The sequence below is a fragment of the Parasteatoda tepidariorum genome, chromosome 4 (genome assembly GCF_982258835.1).
Source record: "Parasteatoda tepidariorum strain Cologne lab strain chromosome 4, Ptep-v5.0, whole genome shotgun sequence".
In the NCBI taxonomy this organism is placed as follows: domain Eukaryota; kingdom Metazoa; phylum Arthropoda; class Arachnida; order Araneae; family Theridiidae; genus Parasteatoda; species Parasteatoda tepidariorum.
The window spans coordinates 7,601,271-7,620,104 of NC_141758.1; the positions used below are offsets into that span (position 1 = coordinate 7,601,271).

The 18,834-nt window shown below is 30.3% G+C and overlaps 1 protein-coding gene across 1 annotated transcript; it reads left to right on the forward strand.

Annotated features, from left to right (window-relative positions):
• Positions 1-13: 13 nt before the first annotated feature.
• On the forward strand, positions 14-18,127 carry eIF2beta (eukaryotic translation initiation factor 2 subunit beta). Its single transcript, XM_016062969.4, has 9 exons — positions 14-372; positions 3,502-3,664; positions 5,849-5,943; positions 6,052-6,241; positions 10,271-10,353; positions 11,159-11,307; positions 13,086-13,142; positions 16,523-16,608; positions 17,903-18,127. The coding sequence occupies exons 1-9, from the start codon at positions 355-357 to the stop codon at positions 18,076-18,078; spliced, it is 1,017 nt and encodes a 338-aa protein (XP_015918455.1). The 5' UTR covers positions 14-354; the 3' UTR covers positions 18,079-18,127.
• Positions 18,128-18,834: the final 707 nt, after the last annotated feature.

Genomic DNA, 18,834 nt, shown 5'->3' on the forward strand with positions numbered 1-18,834 from the left:
ACTATATTAAATGATAGTTAATACTTTTTTACATTTCAGACCCTTGTTTCATGTTTTTAAATCCTCTAAATTTAATTAGGGATGGAGCATGATGCAATCTAACGGATCATTTTTATTTTGCGTTCATTCGCATTTAAAACGATACGATTAAACGATACCTGAGTACGTACGGTAACGGGATACAAAATACATAAGGTACACATCTAGCACTAAAATTTACAAAATACTGTTTATAATTAACTTACATTAATTAATTATCTAGGATTTAAACTTATAACTCTAACGTTAAGCATCGTACGTACTTAATTACTCATACATTAAGACTTATTTACTTTTCTATCACGTAAGCTCAGGATGACCGAGGATGAAACTGTGAGTAAATTAATGGGTCATTTATTTGAGTAATATAATAAAATGGATCTAATCATACTATAAAAATATATTAATTTTGCTCATGGGTGATCCCTACGTTTAAAAAATGTCAGACTTTTTTATTGTTTATATTTTCTTATGATCAAAACTTATTTGCAAAATATTTTATTGCTCAAGTCAAGAACTTTATAGTTTGTTTATTTTTACAAATATGAATTATTCCACCAGTATTTTTTTTTGCCTTGTACTCTAAAGAGAAAATTTTGCTGAGTCGTAGGCAAAAACTTGCCATTTTCTAAAATAGTGTTGTTTACTTATTCCGTATCGGGATCTGTGGCAGAATAATTGCCAAGTCTTGGCAACTTCCATGCCATGGCCCTCGAGGAACTAAAAAACAGAAAGGCACTAACTCAAAAGGTATAACTCGTAGCCAATCTCGGGCAAACATCTACATGTTTTCTTTAAAAGAATTTGCAAGTTTAAAATCTATTTGGCACCTTGGCCATTGTAGTAGGCGTGACAAATCATGATACGGAAATATCCCCTTCCTGTTGGTAGCTATGAGTTGGTAGCTTGGCAACTTCCCGGCAGCCGCCCCTTGAGAAACTAAAAAAAAAACACAGAAAGGGACAAACTCAAAATTTATAACTCGTAGCCACCCCCGGGCAAACATCTACATGTTGTTTTTTTTAAAATTGCAAGTTTGAAATCTAATTGGCACCTTGGCGATTGTTGTTGGCGCAGCAGATCAAGATATGAAAATATTCCCCTGGGATCTTTCCTAGTTTAAACCTGCCATATATTCTGATTATGAATGAAAAAAAAATGCAATTAGTGATTAAAATTGTTATATTATATGTTTTTAGCTAAATTTCTGAGGAGTCAATGGAGTTAACAAAATTTTTTTCTGATTTCGTTAGGTAAGGTGTTGTTCACCCGCCATAATTTTATATGTTAAGAACAGTGTTAAAATAGACATAAACTCCTTAATCAAATGGACTATACATGATGTCCAAAACTATTATAATCTACTTCAAAAAGTATTTTAATTTGTATTATTTACAATTTGCGGTATTACGTTTATGTGTCAGCATAAACATCATTTAGAGCACTTTCTTAATGTATGTCAATTTAGTTGTGACATTTTAGTATCGTAATTCATCACTCTAACTACAATCTCTTTATATGCCAAATGGATTTTAAATGTGCAAAATTATAAAAAAAAATATGCAACGGTTTTCCAGGATTGGCTATGAGTTATACTCTCCGAGTTGGCCCCATTCTGTCATGTTATTTTTTTCATTTAGTTTCTCGTGGGCTACTGCTTAAAGCTCCCAAGATTTGGCGACTATTCTTTCGCAGATCATCATGATACATAAATCTTCCCCTGCTATTAATTCTACATTTATATTCTATACTTATTTTGACCATCTCATTATGTGTTTGCTTGGCTATCTCAGAAATATTATACTAAATTTAGGTGTTTTATTGTGCATATGTTACTTGTAGGTGTAGCCTGAAAAAATATTATAAGGGAAGGGGCACAAGATTTTTTTTTTATATATATACTTTGGGATTATCTTCTTGACCTGTCAACGCTTGCAAAAATGCGCAAATCCTTTAGTGCCATCATAATGTAAAGCAATTTCAAAAATAAACATTCTAAAAACACATTAAATTTATCAAATAGTAATAACCCCCAAAAATATAAGTAAAAATGCGTAATAGAAAAGTGTAATAAAAAGAATCAAAACAAAGTAAAAGCCTCTATATTTTTAGAATTACACATTGAATTATTCTTGAATCTAACCATGTATATTATTATCAATCATTTCAACGGCCATAAATTTTTGATAGCTTTAAAAGCTCAAACATTTGCCTAGCACTGTCTTCGGCGGTAGAGAAATTCGAATCATTTTGCAGCTGAGTAAAAAAAAAAAAAAACAACGGAATATTTCAACATGTTAAACAAAAACCTAGGCGTGTAGTCAAGGATTATGCAGTATATATGTTCAAATTTGCTGTTATTGGAGCAGAAGCTACCTTTTGACGATAATATCGGGTTCCGCTAAAATGGTCAACAAGATAATCCCAGAGTACAAAAATGGTCAGTGGTATAATCCCAAAGTATCTTTTTTTTTTCTGCAAAAATTTTTAGTTTCTGACATATATATACAGGGACAGGGTCTGTGAAGTTACCACTTTCTAGCTTGCCATTGCAGGGTTGCCACTTCACAGGGAAAACCTGGAAAATACAAGAAATTTATAAATCACCTAAAGTATCAGGGAACTTTCATTTTTTCTTTACAAACTGGGAATTTTGTTTCTTATTTTTGTCTTTCAAAAATTGGTGACCACTCAAAGCATAATCTATGGAATATTTAACCATGATATTTCAGCTATACTAAGCTATTCAGGGGTCTGTCCAGGCCAAATTTACTATTGCTTTTTCACAAAAAACTTTTTCTAAAAATTTTATTTTTATATTCTCTAAGAAACAATAAATCCATATTTTTGTGTTAATTTTTAAATGTAATTTTTAATTTTTCTCCAATTATGTCTGAATTTTCACAAAATAGGTACCTCTCAGAAAAACCTACACCCCTGCTATTTTATTTACTACAGCATTATTTAAGTATATTCAGCTGTTCTTCCAGCAATTAAAGCTAATAAACATAGTTATCCCAATATAGCTCACACAAGAGCACCTCTTAATATATTGCCTAAAATATGTACAGGGATTTTTTTTTACACATTTGAGTGGCAACCGTGCATTGGCAACTGAATAATTAGAGATGGAGAATAAGTTTTTTCATGTAAAATGTTGCATTTATATAAAACTGTCATATTTTCCATTAAATTGAGAGCTATAGATCTCTCAATTAGAGCTATAGTATACTTTTACCAGCTATAGTTTGAGATGAAAAATGTCTTAAAGTCTGAAACTTTTGATGATTTGCTCTGTCTTCTGAAATGGAACCTCCCCATAGCAGAGTTTGGTCCTAGGGCTACATTTGACAAATGTGATTTTGGTGCTTAAAAGCAGCAGTTTGCAAATCAAATTTTTAAAAGTTTGAGAACTTAAAACATTTTATATAGGAATGAAATATTTATTATTGTTTTTTGTAGATATTTGATCCTCAGTTGAAAAAAAAGAAGAAGAAGAAGAAGCTTCCCTTCGATTTGAGTGCACTCGAAGATAGCAATGTGTCGGGTGAAACTGGTGGTGATGCCCAGGAAGATGATGTTGATGGAGTTAAAGATGAAAATGATGCTCCCGAAGATAAAGAAGGTCGGTAGATTGTGAATTGCTACTTATTCTGGGCAGTGGTAATTTTTTTCAAAAGGAAATCGGAAAAAAGAAATGGACAAAATGGGGGTTGGACTTCATAAGACTAATACGCATTATTAGAAGCATTCTAAAAATATCTTAAATAAAACAAATAAATTTTAATTCGGTACCAAAAGCCAGGGTGCATAGTATTTTTTAGAAGGGCTTGAAGGTGAATGTGTAATTCAATGTGTAATTTAGAAAGGCTTTTTTAGAAGGGCTTTTTTTTAAAAATGCTTATTTTTTACATATTTCTAAAACATATTCTTTTTTTTCCCTAAAAATTTTTTTTTGTTAAGCTGATTGTTATTATGAACAGGGTTTTTGACCCACCCACATACCCATAAGAAAGTGGGTTTTCTCTTTTTAAAAAAAAAAACACTAAAAGGAACAAAATGAAACCCAAGCTCAAATGGGTTTTTTATAAACATAATCAAAATAGATTAATAAAGACTAAGATAAAAGAGAAATATATTTAAAAGATTTCATATTTATCTTAAATGTATTGATTCTGGAATTTTCAAATTGAAACTAACTATAAATACATAGCTAGGCCAAATTTACTATCGTTTAGCGGTATCTTCACAAATTCAACTTAAGGAAAATGATAGTTTCACAAAATACTTTTTCTTAAAATTTCATTTTTGTATCCCGTAAAAAACAATAAATCCATATTTTTACCATTTTTTTTTTTTTTGTTGATATTTTAATTTTCACAAATTATGCCTAAATTTTCGCAAATTATGTCTAAATTTTCACAAAATAGGTACCTCTCAGAAAAACCTAGACAGACCCATGCATGGTTTAAAGAGTAATGTAATTCTTAAAGCTACTAAGAAAATTGTTAAATAAACAGTAGTTCTGTAGTTAGTTGGCCTGCAAAGAGCTTACTTTGTAACTAAAAAATGAATGTTTAGTAATAAATGAAACAGAAAACAGCATATTTCTCTGATCCCAATATTTTGATTTTATTTTTACCCAAGGAAGGAATTATTTTAAGAGTCTTTTATTAATACATAGCATTAAAAGACGGTACTACATTAAAATTAAAACTTTAATTTGTAACTTCATATAAAGTTTTATTTTTATTAAAATTGTTTTCTTTTGAATTAAAAATTGAATCTAAAAAGTGTGTTAAATTAGGTGATATCTTTTAAAAATCCAAAGAAGCCCAATAAAACCCACACTTGTGTTTTTTTTTTTTTTTTTTTAAAAAAAACTCTGATTATAAATTACGCAAAAGTCATAATTTTTAATGCAGTGTCATTTAATTCACTGTCCATTTTGTGGTGCATCGCACGGAAGCGAAGATTGTTTACATACTGCACAAGCTATTTACAGGCTCACATCTGGATTTATTGAAAAGGATTCCCACACTTCGCTCTAATTTGAGAAAGATTCCGGATCTCTTATCTGAAATTGAACTGAAAATCTCTCAAAACTTTGCTGATCACAGGGACTAACTAAACATTGCCAAATATTTTCTCATGTAGCAAAATTTTGTTTTCTTTTCTTTGTGATTTCTTCGCTGGTAAATCGCCATTATTTATGTCGCTGGAAAGCCCGTGACATTCTTGCATTGCTCTATTTTTAGATCTGTGCCACATTACTTGAACTTGACTTGAGGATCGTTTACTAATTTAATATTTTCTTGTGGTTTCAGAACTGTCAAAAAATTATAGAGCTTTACCACTCCAAATGTTTAATCTTTCTTTTTTCCACTTGATTTTAATAAAAGTTCAAATTAGTTCCGATTTTATAATAACTGGAATTTATATTTGAAATACTGACCTGATATTCGGGGATTTAGATCGACATATTTTGAACCCTGCAAGATCTCTTTGTCTGTAAAACTAATTTCTTACTTTATTTATAAGTAAGTCAATGAAATAGGAAAGAACTAAATATTTATTAATATATATTGTCTAAAATATAAATAATTCAGTTTGTCATGAAATAATTTTGTCAATTCAAGTGGATTTTATTTCGAATTTAAGCTGTCCAACGATGACTGAAGTCGAAGTGGACAAGTTATTAACATTTAAATGACTCCTTGTTTTTTATTAAAATCTCCTTGACTTCGACAAGGCAACTCTGATTTTTTATTCTATTATATTTAACTTTTGGCTTTTTTCAATATTTCAGATACTGTACTAGACTTGGATGACTTTTCGGGCTTAAAAAAGAAAAAGAAGAAAAAGAAACCTTTTAATTTAGAAGAACTGGAAACAAATGCTCCGGTAAGTACCTTTTAAAAAAATAGATAAATAAATTTTAGTAGGTAATTCAATTGCTATGTTAAAATTATGTGATTAATAAAGTTGACTTCAATATAATATTAATTGCAGGAGTCTGAATCCAAGGATGAGTCTTCAGCTGTTGCAGCTGAGGACAAAGATGCCGATGATGGAGACTTAGATGATGATTTAGATTTCAGTTTATCAAAGAAAAAAAAGAAGAAGAAGAAAATAAACATTGATGAATTAGAATCTGAATTAGTAGTTGGGGAAGAGGATGAAGATGATGATACTAAATTTGGTAAGTTGTTAATTTCTTCCATAAGAATGAAACGTTCTTCTCAAATTTTAAGAATATTTAAGTTATTATTCTAAACATTTTTAATTTTTTTACCACGTATATTATATGTTAAGAACTTCACTTTAATTTACTTCAAGTTTGTTTTTTTTTTTTTTTTTTTTTTTGCATGTTGGCACACTATGGACTTGATGTTTATTTACAGACTTTATCCATTTTTTACAGGTTTTAGCCATTTTTTAAAACATATGACCACTTTGTCAGAAATTGTGTCAGGTGGCAACACCATTCTTTTCACATTAAGTGGCAATTGAGGGGTGATTCTATTTCGGGTTTTTGTATCATCCTTCCAGGTCAAGAAACTAGGAGCGGGGCATGAGTTTTTCCGCTGATTTCTCGAAATTCCGTGTTTTTAAAGCAATTGATTTTAGGACTGAAGTGAATCAAAACATATATATAGCTTCCAACTGTCCAGAATTTTTTGGATTTGTTCCTAATTTTTAAATCAAATCTGAAAATCAGATATTTTTATAACAAATCCGGAATTTTCGTAAAATTGCAGTATTTTTGCTTTTAAACAAATCCCTTGTTCTGATCGCCGCAATTGCACTTCCTGCGATTATTGTGCAGAAGTAATTTTTAGTAGCTTTTTATTAGAAAAAAATATTCCAATAGCTGTTGCTGATATTTCATTAAATTGCTTAAACAACTATTATTATTTTTTTTAAAATTTATTGTAGTATTTAAACATTTGCATCAGAAATATTTGTTTATGATGTAGTTTAATATTTACCTGTGTTTTTTTATTGGGAGAATAATAATTATATATTAATAGGTAATGGTTTTTTTTAAACTATTATACCGGTATTCCTAATTATGAAATATTAATATTATAAATTTCCCACTAAAGATAGAGTTAATAATATTTTTTTTTTACTAATTTACGTAAGGTATTTAAATATATGTCTATTAATGTTATTATTTATTAGTTAAATTTTTTTCTTACTCTCGTAATTGGTGCGTATAGTTTTGTCGCATATAGTGTTCCTAATTTTTTATTCCTAAGGTTGGCAGCTATGCATATAACACGGCATACTTTTCACTGGGTTACACAATCTAAAATTTCAATTTTGAAACTTTCGTTAAATTGCATTAACGAGAAGTTTTCATAAATGTGATTCTTTTGTCAATTTATTCATTTATTTATTTATTTGGTTTGCAGTTTTTAAGATTTTAATTTGCGCTATAATCCTCTAATATCATGATTCATAAACTGCTGTTTGTAGAAAATGCAACACCATGAAAGAATCATCAGAATCAAATGAAATTTAATGCAGAAACGACTTGTACTGATACAAATAAATGATGAAATTTTCAAAACAAAAGAAACAAATTAAGCGTCCGAAATCAGTATTTGGTGCAGCCACCATGCGCTGCAATAAGTGCTGGTATACGACGTGGCATGGAGTCAAACAGATGTTGAATATCTGCTTGAGGAAGAGAATTCCATATCGCTTGTATGCGCAACCAAAGTTCGTCTTTGGAAACTGCAGGACGCGGATCACGAGTGAGACGCCGACCAACCATATCCCACACGTGCTCAATAGGCGACATATCCGGCGAATAAGCAGGCCAAGGAAGAAGTTGCATGCGTTGTGCTGAACAGAAGTCTCTAACAGTCCGCGCAACATGTGGGCGTGCATTATCCTGCTGAAAGATAGCTCCAGGGATGCCTTGAAGGAAAGGAACGACTTCGGGCTGTAGCACTTCACGGACGTATCTGTTGCTATTGAGATTACCCTCAATTCGTATCAAATTGGATCGTCCATGATACGAAATCGCACCCCAGACCATAACTCCGGGTGTTCGACCACTATGTCGTTCAATAATACACTCAGGAAGGCAGCGTTGACCGGCATAACGTCTAACACGAACACGGTCATCATGGGTCCACAAATTGAAGCGTGATTCATCTGAAAAGACAACTTGGTGCCAATCAGCTCGCCAGTCTCTGTGCTCAAGAGCCCACTGCCGACGCAGCCGTCGATGATCCGCCGTGAGGGGAATCCTGTATAATGGCACCCTTGCACGCAATCCACGGCGCAGCAGACGACGACGAATTGACGAAGCCGACAATTGTACACCTGTAGCAGTAGACCAATGTGCTGCCAGCTGCCTGGAGGAAGCTGTGCGATCATTCACCGCCATGCGGAGCAGGTGTCGATCATCGCGCTCTGACGTCACCTTCTGTCGTCCAGTGCCTGTTTTTCGAGTTGTTCGGTGCTCGTCGGTCCACTGCTTCCAAACTCGCATCACTGTGGAACTGTTCCGCTGCATACGAGCTGCTATTGCGCGATAGGAAAATCCTCCTTCTCGAAGGCCGATTATCCTCCCTCGTTCAAACTCCGTAAGTTGCTTGAATTTCTTATTCTTCCGTCGTGGAGGCATACTCAGGTCTCACTAAACGTTTGCCACTAACAAATAATCATAGACTATTTTCAACGTCCCGCTACAGCACTTTATTTATACGCTTTCAGCATCAATTCAGAGGGCGCTGCGCGCGCCACGCACGCGCAATGGCTCTGAAACTTTATTAATTTGCATAATATCCTATAATTGACATTTGCTGCGAATTTCATTTGATTCTGATGATTCCTTCATGGTGTTGCATTTTCTACAAACAGCAGTTTATTTGCATGATTCCAATATCAAATTTGGATTTTCACATTTACCTGATTTGAAAGTTACTCATTGTAAACCTTATTCACTTGATTTAAAAATCTAGTAACGGCATTGTATTTACACCTTTTTAATATCAATATCGCGATTTGTAATGACGCATTTTTAAATTAAAATTTCGTGTTCACCTGAGTTAAAAGAAACCAATGTTGTTATCCGTATTCAAGCGTTTGTCTCATCGATTATCATATTTATGCGTGCTTTAAAACTCGCACCGGCCTGTTCGTATTCAAGCGATCTAAAAATCCGATATTTACAATTTTTGTCTTCACGTTCTTAAAAACCAGTATCGCGATTCTTATAGGAGCTAGGTTTTTTCTTAAATTGTCATTAAAAAGGCGTGATATTCTTTATTGGTAGGTAATTTAATTATAAATCTTAATTTAGAAAATTATTCTAAACATGTATAGTTTATAAATTTATATTGAGTGTTGGCACTAAAAATTTTCAAAATTTTTTCACTTTGGGTCGTAATCACCTTTGAGTAATATATCATTGTAGTTTGTTTTCTTTCTTTCATTTGTGTTACACCCTAGTGTTCTCAGTTATAAGTTCATTCGTTTTCACTAAATAGTGCTAAATTATTTTTATTTTAATTTTTGCTAACAGGAATATCCTCAGGAAACAATCAAAGATGGTTATCTGCAATGTCTACAGCTACCTAGAATTGGTGTCATCTTACATCCCCATTTTAAATAAGTTTTTACCCACAAAATAATTATGTTACAATATTTATAAGGCTTTTATGCTTTTATTTATCATCACGATGTGAGTATATTTCAGTAGCGTAATTCGTTTTCAACGGCAGGCACAGAAAACGTCATTCTTTACCTTTAAAAGTGCCCGAAGTGTTTCTCTTTTTGCAGTGCCTGGTGAGCACCTTGTGATCAAAGTCACAGAGACAAGCAACATTAATCACGCTACGCTGCCATAGGTACCAGTTAATAAAGTGGGCCACATTTACACAGTAGAGGAACATCCGTGCCCCGAGCGGGATTCGAACCCGCAGCCATTGACTTCGCAGTCAGGCATAATGTAATAAAAGAGTATAAGCTTTCAAGCTATAGCTAGAGTGTCAACTTTTTGTTTCTTTTTATATAATTTCTTACAGAAATGTACTTGTTTGGGAAAAAGCCAAATTTCCTGATACTGTGTTAATGGGGAGGGGTAAAGTTTGAAGAGTGGGAAAATTGTATGATCTTGAGGTGCCTATTCCATTTACAAGAACTGGAGTAAGTTTTGTATATGTGCTATTTCTGATGATATTGTTAATGTATATTTATTTTGTTGTAGAAGATGATGCTGAACTTAAATCGACTCCAGCAGTTTCATCAACATCCTGGATTGGTACCGATAGGGATTATGCATATGAAGAAGTAAGTTTTAAATGTAATCCCTATTATTTTAGCCAGAAACTTTTTCCAAGGCTGCTACTCCACAGGAGAAACTTGGAAAAAAGAAATAATTTAAAAATGATTTAAAAGTAGAAAAATGTAAAAAAAATTTGAATGTTTCCTTACTTACAAATTAGGAAAATACAAGGAACTTTTTTTCTTATTTTTAGCATTTAAAAAATGCTGACCTTTCAAAGCTCAATCTATAATTATTTTTAATTTCATAATTATTTTTGTCCTCAGCTTTTTTAAATAAAATTATCATTATAGTATTTAGACTTATAGTCAACTATCATTACATGCATATTTGTTAGTGTAGTAAGTTATTCTTATGTTTCTCGACTCTTAATTTTTAGAGTGATATTTTAAAATAAATTTTTGTACTAAAATAAATTTTTGTACTTTTTAAATCATATTTAGCTCTCGAAAACTTGCTGTCTTTAAAACCTTTTAGCGTCCCTTCAACTTTTAGATACCGAGAGTATACTGCAATATATTTTATCAGTGTCTAAGAAGTAATTTAATATGAACCTTTTATAATAACAGAAAAAGATGGCACTACATTAAACTTTAAGTTATTTTTTATTTTGATTAATTATTGAAACTCTATTTTTTTGTTAAAAATTTCTTTTAAGCTAAAATTCTCTTTTGAAATTAAAATTTAATCCCAATAAAGTGTTATAATAGTTAAAATCTTAAAAAGCCCTATAAAACACACCAAGGTTCTTTTTATTTTAGTAAAAAAAAAAAATTTGAACCCTTAGTTGATATCATTCTTCTTTTGCAGCTGTTGATTAGAGTATTTAACATAATAAGAGAAAAGAATCCTGATATGGTTGCTGGTGAAAAGAGACGGTTTATTATGAGACCTCCTCAAGTTATCAGGGTGGGCACCAAGAAGACTTCTTTTGCTAACTTCATAGAAATTTGTAAAATGTAAGTATTATAATTGAGGCTTATAATTTTGACCAGGACACTGATTAAAATGTCCTAAAAATAGTTTTCATCATCCGTAAATTGTCTAAATGTTTATGAACTGTTATAAATGGTCTTAATTAGCTTTATTTCTTATAAATAATTGTTTGGTAGTCAAAAGTAACTTGAAGAAAAACAAAGAGTAAGATTGCAGTAAAGAAAGCTTATGAGGCCAATAATAAAATATACAATGAGCAGGGGTTACACAAGAATTTTAAATTATTGGCTAGTAAATTAGCCAAATATCAAAAGTATTTGCCTATTTCCAAAGGTTTCACCAAATGCAAATCTTAGCAATTTTTTATGATTAATTTTTTTCACATAGAAAACTGTTTTATGTAGTTTGTTTCAGGTTTATATTATTTGGACTCAATTCTTTTTTGGTTATGCAACTCCTCTACCAAAAATTACTGTAATCAAATAAAAAAAAATACTGATTTGTGTGAAAAAAAACATTCTCCAATACTTTCGCCAAAACACAATTTTATTCACTAAATTACGATTTTATCACATTTGGAGAGGTGAGAATGCTTAGCGCGGGCCCTGACTAAGAATTAAAAAATGTACCTTGTAATTGTTAAAAAAACAAATTTAAATTCCAATTTGAAGCATAAAATATGTTCATTACAAGCATTCACATTACATCTAATGAACTTTTATGCCAGTTCTTTATCAACAGTAAAATTAATTTTTCTAAATAAAATAATCCAAAATAAATTACAAATACGGCTAAATTTAGAAACAGCAAGGCTTGTTATTATTCTAAAATTCAACAAATAGCATAAAAAAATCTTTTATAAGAAATTATTTAAACTATATTATGTTGTATTTTGGTCTTATGTTGCACAGATGTTAAATTTTTTTTTCATTTGGTGTTATTGTCATTCTAAAATATGACTGACATATTTATTTCCTAACACTTAAAAACCAACTTATCTTATTTCATTCTTTTTCAATAAATAAAAATCTTTATTATAAACTCTAATCTTTTCATACCACAATATTGAATTGAGTGAATTATTTTTTGATTCCCTCTACATATGCCTAATATGTTAGCGTATAATTTGAAAACCGTTATATGGTTGTTATTGTTTTGAATTCATTATTATTCCGCCAACACACTTGAATGTGTAAGGCCAAGAAAAATAACCTTAGCAATAGATTAAAACAATTAATAGCCAATATAAGGATTTCTTTACTTTCCTTGGCGAATGATGGGCGGAAGTGTGTTGTGAGGCTTAGTCCTGCAACTTCACTCTCCGGGCCTTTTCTAAATTTAATATTTTATTAGTTCACATGTACATAAAAAAATTACATTTCTCTTTACTTTGGAGCTCCATATATTTCTGAAGTAAAACATTTTTAATACTAATCATAATTTGGTTCTTCATTTAAACAGTTTTTGATTAATATATAATTGGTGATATCATTATTTGATATTATTCAATATCAAATAATTTCCTTTATAGTTGTGTTGTGACATTTTTGACAAAATTTGTAAATTTGGTTTCACTTGGGCTAGTGGAATATATTTTATTATCATTGAATATATTAAATTGTAAATTTCAGTGATCAAAATTGTTATGGACCTGCTTAGTTAAAAGTGTTTGAATTACACATTAAAAGCAGTTCAACCAGTTTTAATTCTTATGTCTTTTTCAGATATTTTTTTAAACATTACTAGGTTTGAGGAATTGTGTTCATAAATAAAATGCTAATATTGTAAATTATATTTCTAGGGTTCATAGACAACCTAGACATTTACAAGCCTTCCTTTTAGCTGAGTTAGGTACTAGGTATGTAATTTATTACAGTATTAATGACATATAGTCCTATAGTTTTCATTGCTAATATGTGTAATTATATCTGCTGTTTTTGAAATACTAAAATTTAAAAAAAAGTAACAAGCCCTTTGAACAGCGGTTTTAACTTTGTGTCAGCCCTTTGGCTGACGATTTTGACTTTGGGTAAACTGTTCCCTCAAAAACTCCCAAAATTCCTTTTATGTATTGGTTTTAAACATAATTATTCTTGCATTAAATAACAAAGTGCATGTAGTGTTTAAAGGGAAATTGAAGTATTATTTTTTTATATATATATTTAACTGTGATGAAAGAGAAAATGAAAAACAATACTATTGCACTTAATTTCAATTATTTAAAAGCATTGTGATTGCTTTTAACCCTTTATAAGGACATGGCTAGTATATTTACTACCAACTTCATTGTCAATAGGACTATATTTGCTGATATTTTTAGAAATTACACCAACAACAAAAACTGTAAACTTTGTTTATATAAATATGAACAACAGTACATGTCAGCATGGTGTCGAGAAGACGGGTAAACACTTGGGAAGTATTTTTTCTTATATCTTGGGTGTTCAGTCATTTGAGAATTTCTCATTGATTTTATTTTTAGTTATAAATGCAGAATTTATAAATTTGGTTATTTAAAAGCTCTGCAGTTCAAGTTAATGACCAATTCTTTACAAAAGTTAAAAGTTTGATTATTCCATCTTTGCTCCCTCATAAAATTGCTCTTAAAAATCAAATTAATTTTTGGTCATTAGCTTAATTTATTTTCTTACACCAATCTCAATTCCAAAAACATTTCAACATAACATTTCTAGATTAAAAATAAAAAAATATCCATATAAAGAGTTAAACACAGTATGTTATTACAAAATATTAAAATTATGTTTATATTTTGTTAGCATATAGCAGTATGCTTGAAATGTATACAAATGACCACAATATGATAACTAATACTCTACTGGAAGCTTTCTATTTGTAAAATTATCAACTATAATGACAAATAGTTAACACAGGTTATTAAAATTTAGTGATGGGTATATTTTGATATATTTATGTGCATTGGAATGTATTTATGTGTTAGGTTGATGTAATAAATATACTAGGAAAGATTAAAAAGCAAATCATTCCTGCGAAAGCCCATTGTGGGCCTGAGATCATGTATAATAAGGCTCCACAATTTCATGACCAACTGCATGATTGTTGCAATATGGTCAGCACTGTGCACAGGTCACCTTTACTTCTCAGGCAAACTGGTACCCATCCTTCTGAATCTGGTTGGGCTTCAAGTCGCCACGGGTGACCGATAACCAGTTTTTCACATTGACTGACCAGCGTAAAAGTAGTGACAGTGACAAAAACTAAGGGCATTGTAATTTAACCAGTGTATTGACACTTGTCTAGTCTAAACACTGCCTCGCTTTTTGGACTATTATATGCTAAAACTGGTTTTAAAAAGTGCATAAAGGTGCTTTTCCCATTAGATATTTGTAAAAAGTGCTTAGTTTCCACATTTCCAAAGTGAAATTTTTTTCTTTGCTCTGACCATAATCCTTTTTGGTAGTTTGATATATTCCTATGCGTGTATGCTGAGCTGGATTCGGTGGGTAGGATTTTAGCACTCAGACTCTTGAGTGCAACTTTGCGATAGATTCCCAGTTCAATGTTTAATCCTTGCCTTCTGAATTCTAACCAAATTTTTTTTAAATTTCTGCTCAGTATGGGGACCAACTAAATATTGCCATGTTTTCCCAGTAGTGAAATAGCATTTTATTTTTCTTTCTCGTTAATTTTTCTTTGGTGATACGCCATCATCTTCATCTCTGGCAAGCTGATGTGGTTCTCATTCTGTTCTTTTTATATATTACCCAGGGTGCTTAGTGTTTTTAAAAAGTGCTTAAATGTGCTTATTTTCGTTTTTAAAAAGCCCTTAAAGGTGCTTTTTACATTGGGTATTTTTAAAAAGTGCTAAATTTTCCCTCTTCTAAAATAGGTTTTTCCCTTTATTATCTTAATTTTCCCTTTGAATTATGCAAAAAGACAGTTCATATTATTCTATTCAACTTTTTCAAAGTGCTTAAAAAAATTAGAATACTTAAAAGGTGCTTATTTTTAGTTGAATAATTTGGCTACGCTCCCTGTTACCTCAATTTGACTAGGAGATCATTCACTAATCAAGTGAATGTGTTTCCAGAGCAGTCACTCATTACAGAGCTTCATCACTTCAAAATTTTCATTTTCTCATGGAAAAAAAAAAAAGACTCAATAATTTTTAGAGCCAAGTTTTTTTAATAAAATGAATTGAGAGGCTTTTCATTATTCTAACTTTTAGCGAATGTTGCAAAAAATATTATTGTGATTCTGATTTGTCAATTCAAAATAATATAATTTATCTCTTTATTATTTGATTTAAAAATAATTGAGCTTAAATATTTGATAATCTCAAATTTGTTAATCATGATGAATATAGGAACCACATAGTAATAATTTACTTTAGAAAAAAATATTTTACTTCACTACTTATCATATTTTTACTTCAAAAGTACAATTTCAAAAGTAAAATTTTTGTACAGCATTTTGTTGAAGAAATGCTGTACAAAAATTCTAATTTTCATTGAAATTTTAAAGAGGGCGCCATTCACAAATTTGCACTTGTAATATAAATTGATTGAGATTTTCTCAGTTTGCTCAATTCTCTACACATCTTTATCAATTTAGTATGATCAATAATATTTAACTTCTATGTTTTTGCTGAGTATGCATTTATAAGTTTTTATTTAAATAAAAAATTACCTCTGATACCTTTTTTAAAATTAAAGTTCAAATAATTGTAATTTTGAAATAAAATTAATTTTTGTAAACAATAGAATAAAATTATTATTAATTTAAATAATATAATGAGCAATTTGATGTTGGATATATTAATTGTGCATAAAATAATTTATCGTGAATTAATAAGTTCTGTGCCAGAAACTAATTATTTTTAAATGATTATGGTAAGTCTTTGAAAGTGTTTCTTTTTATTTATTTTTTTATTATTGTTTTCATAATTTTATGCATTTATGAAGAGCTTTCAACATAAGGAAGAAGAAAGAAAATATTTTATTAAAAAAAAAGTGCTTACAAATATTTTTGGTGTGCTTATTTTATGTTAAAAAATTTGACTATGTACCTTTCTAAAAGCACTGCAGTCTGTATGCAATATGGCTAATTTGATTAAAATTGAATACTAAAGTATGTTTTTATCTACCCAAAATCTTTCTATTTGGAAATATGACATTTTTAAAAAAAAATTACTATATAATGTCATTGTTATGTTCATGTCTTTCGTGTGTTATATTAATTATTTATATTTTCTCCTAGTGGTTCTGTTGATGCAAATAATCAGTTAATTATTAAAGGCAGATTTCAGCAAAAACAAATTGAAAATGTTTTGAGGAGATATATCAGTAAGTTATTTGTTTCACCTGAGAAAGTTTCTTTATTCATCTTTTTATTAATAAATCACAGAAGCCAACATTAAAACTCTCTAAAATTGTATTAGTAATAGCATACAAGTTTTGGTGCTCTGCTAAGTGTTCTATGGATGGTGAGCCATATAAATCAAAGTTTGGGTACCACTCACAGTTAAAACTCAAGTATTCACACTTAAAACTGCTTACATGTGAATACTTTGAATTCATTTTTACGTATTAGCTTTTAAAAAAAAATATGCCATCTTAAATTATTGGGTTGAAAACATGCTGATAAAAATATTTTGTCCTGATATTTTAGATTTTTGTGTGTATTCTGAACAATTAATTAGTACAATTAAAATGTGGATTTCATAGTAACAAATTTGAAGAATAAAAAAATGGGAAGATTCGTTTGTTCAAACTTATGTACCGCCCACTAATTATTTACATGGTTTACACATGAAGTACCGCCCACTAATTATTTACATGATCAAAAGATTCATTCCTAAACTTTTTGAGGATTCAATAATTTTATGGAAAAGGAACTTAATTAACAATTTTACATAATCAAATTTGATGAATTCAGGGGTCATATACTTATTTTAGCAAATGCAGTATCAGATCTTGTAAAGAGAGATGTGTAATTATTGGTTTGTTGCTTAACTAATTTTAAAAATGATTGATCTCACTCATCTATACAAGTGAGTTAAAGGGATCATATACTGAATTGTGTACAAAAATGTTAATGAGCATATTCATTGTGTTTTAATTTCAAGATTATTGTAGCCATACTTTAAAATTATTTAAGAAGCCTTGTTATAGCCAACTTTCTATTCTTTTTGAAAAAATGTCATCTAGTGGTAGCTAAGTTAAAAGTATTATTGGCCACTTTGTTCCAAGGTGAGACTTTTTATGTGTTGGCAAAATTGCCAAATATTCTGTAAGCTGTAGTGTTTTAAGTTTACCACTCAATAAAATATTTTGCAAAAAGCATAGTAGTTGGTTGCCTTGTTATTGTTAAAATAGAGAGAAATATAAAATATGAGCAAGTATGAAAGCAACAAAACCAAAACCGCCAATAAGAAAAAGGGTGCTGATGTTTCCATCGAACCAAAGAATGACTGCTCATTTGTAACATTTTCTAAATATTAGAACACTATAGGTGGTGTTCCATTAAAGCACTGTTACTTGTAGGCTATTTTTAAGACGAGTGTAAATGATGGCTTGTGTCATTAATTTTTATCATTCAGTTTTTATTGTCATTAATGAATTCGATGTGATTTTTCAGAGGAATATGTGACATGTCACACATGTAGGTCCCCAGATACTATATTGCAGAAAGACACAAGACTTTTCTTTTTGCAATGCGAAACTTGTGGCTCTCGCTGTTCCGTAGCTAGCATCAAATCTGGTTTCCAGGCTGTTACTGGTAAACGTGCTGCCATCAGAGCCAAGACAGCATAGAAAAAGAGTTTTTGTATGTTTATATTATAAAATAAACTATCCCATGCTATTTTTTTGTGTTCATATGAGAACTTGTCTTTCTTTTTAAATATACTAAATTAAAAAAGAATGTTAGTGTTCTTGGCTAACTTTGCTTTTATACTAGGGAATTTGTATTTTATTTCTGTCATTCATTTAAAAAAAAATTGTTGAAGATCAAATATTACTGTGCGGATTTTTTGGATTGTATTTAAAAGTACCTTAAATACAAACAAAAGTTTGTTTTAAATTAATAAAGATATCAATTATACTGTCTAATTATATGTTATTTTATGTTCGTTCTACTTAAGGGGCCATGCTCTCAATTGCAGAACAAGGTTACACATTTGTTGCCATATCTATTTTAGTCTAGCTTTTTATGAATTGTGGTTTTCTTTGGAAAATTAAGTTCTAAAACATGCAACATATACTTCGTAGTTGTAAATTAGTTATAGTTTTGATACAACTGTTCCAAGTTTTTATATGAACTTGTAAAATGCATAGAAACCAAAGTAAATGGGAAAAATTAAAACAATAATTCTGAGTCAAGCTGAACTTTCAATACAGCCTGCATACACAATTACAAATTTGTGAGAATGTGGGTACGAAATTGACATATTATTTTCGAAAGAAATATAATTTATTTTTAAGCCTGGTTAGTAGGACGTCAGCCCCATGTTCGTGAGAACAAGGGTAGGAATTCAGCTGGCTGGTGCACGTTAGATCTGTTTGGGTCAC

Bases quoted from the DNA above. Each gene is read 5' to 3' on its own strand.
- eIF2beta (XM_016062969.4), top strand. The intron at 13,143-16,522 runs GTATGTAATTTA...ATTTTCTCCTAG, and splicing joins TTAGCTGAGTTAGGTACTAG to TGGTTCTGTTGATGCAAATA. The intron at 16,609-17,902 runs GTAAGTTATTTG...GTGATTTTTCAG, and splicing joins TGTTTTGAGGAGATATATCA to AGGAATATGTGACATGTCAC.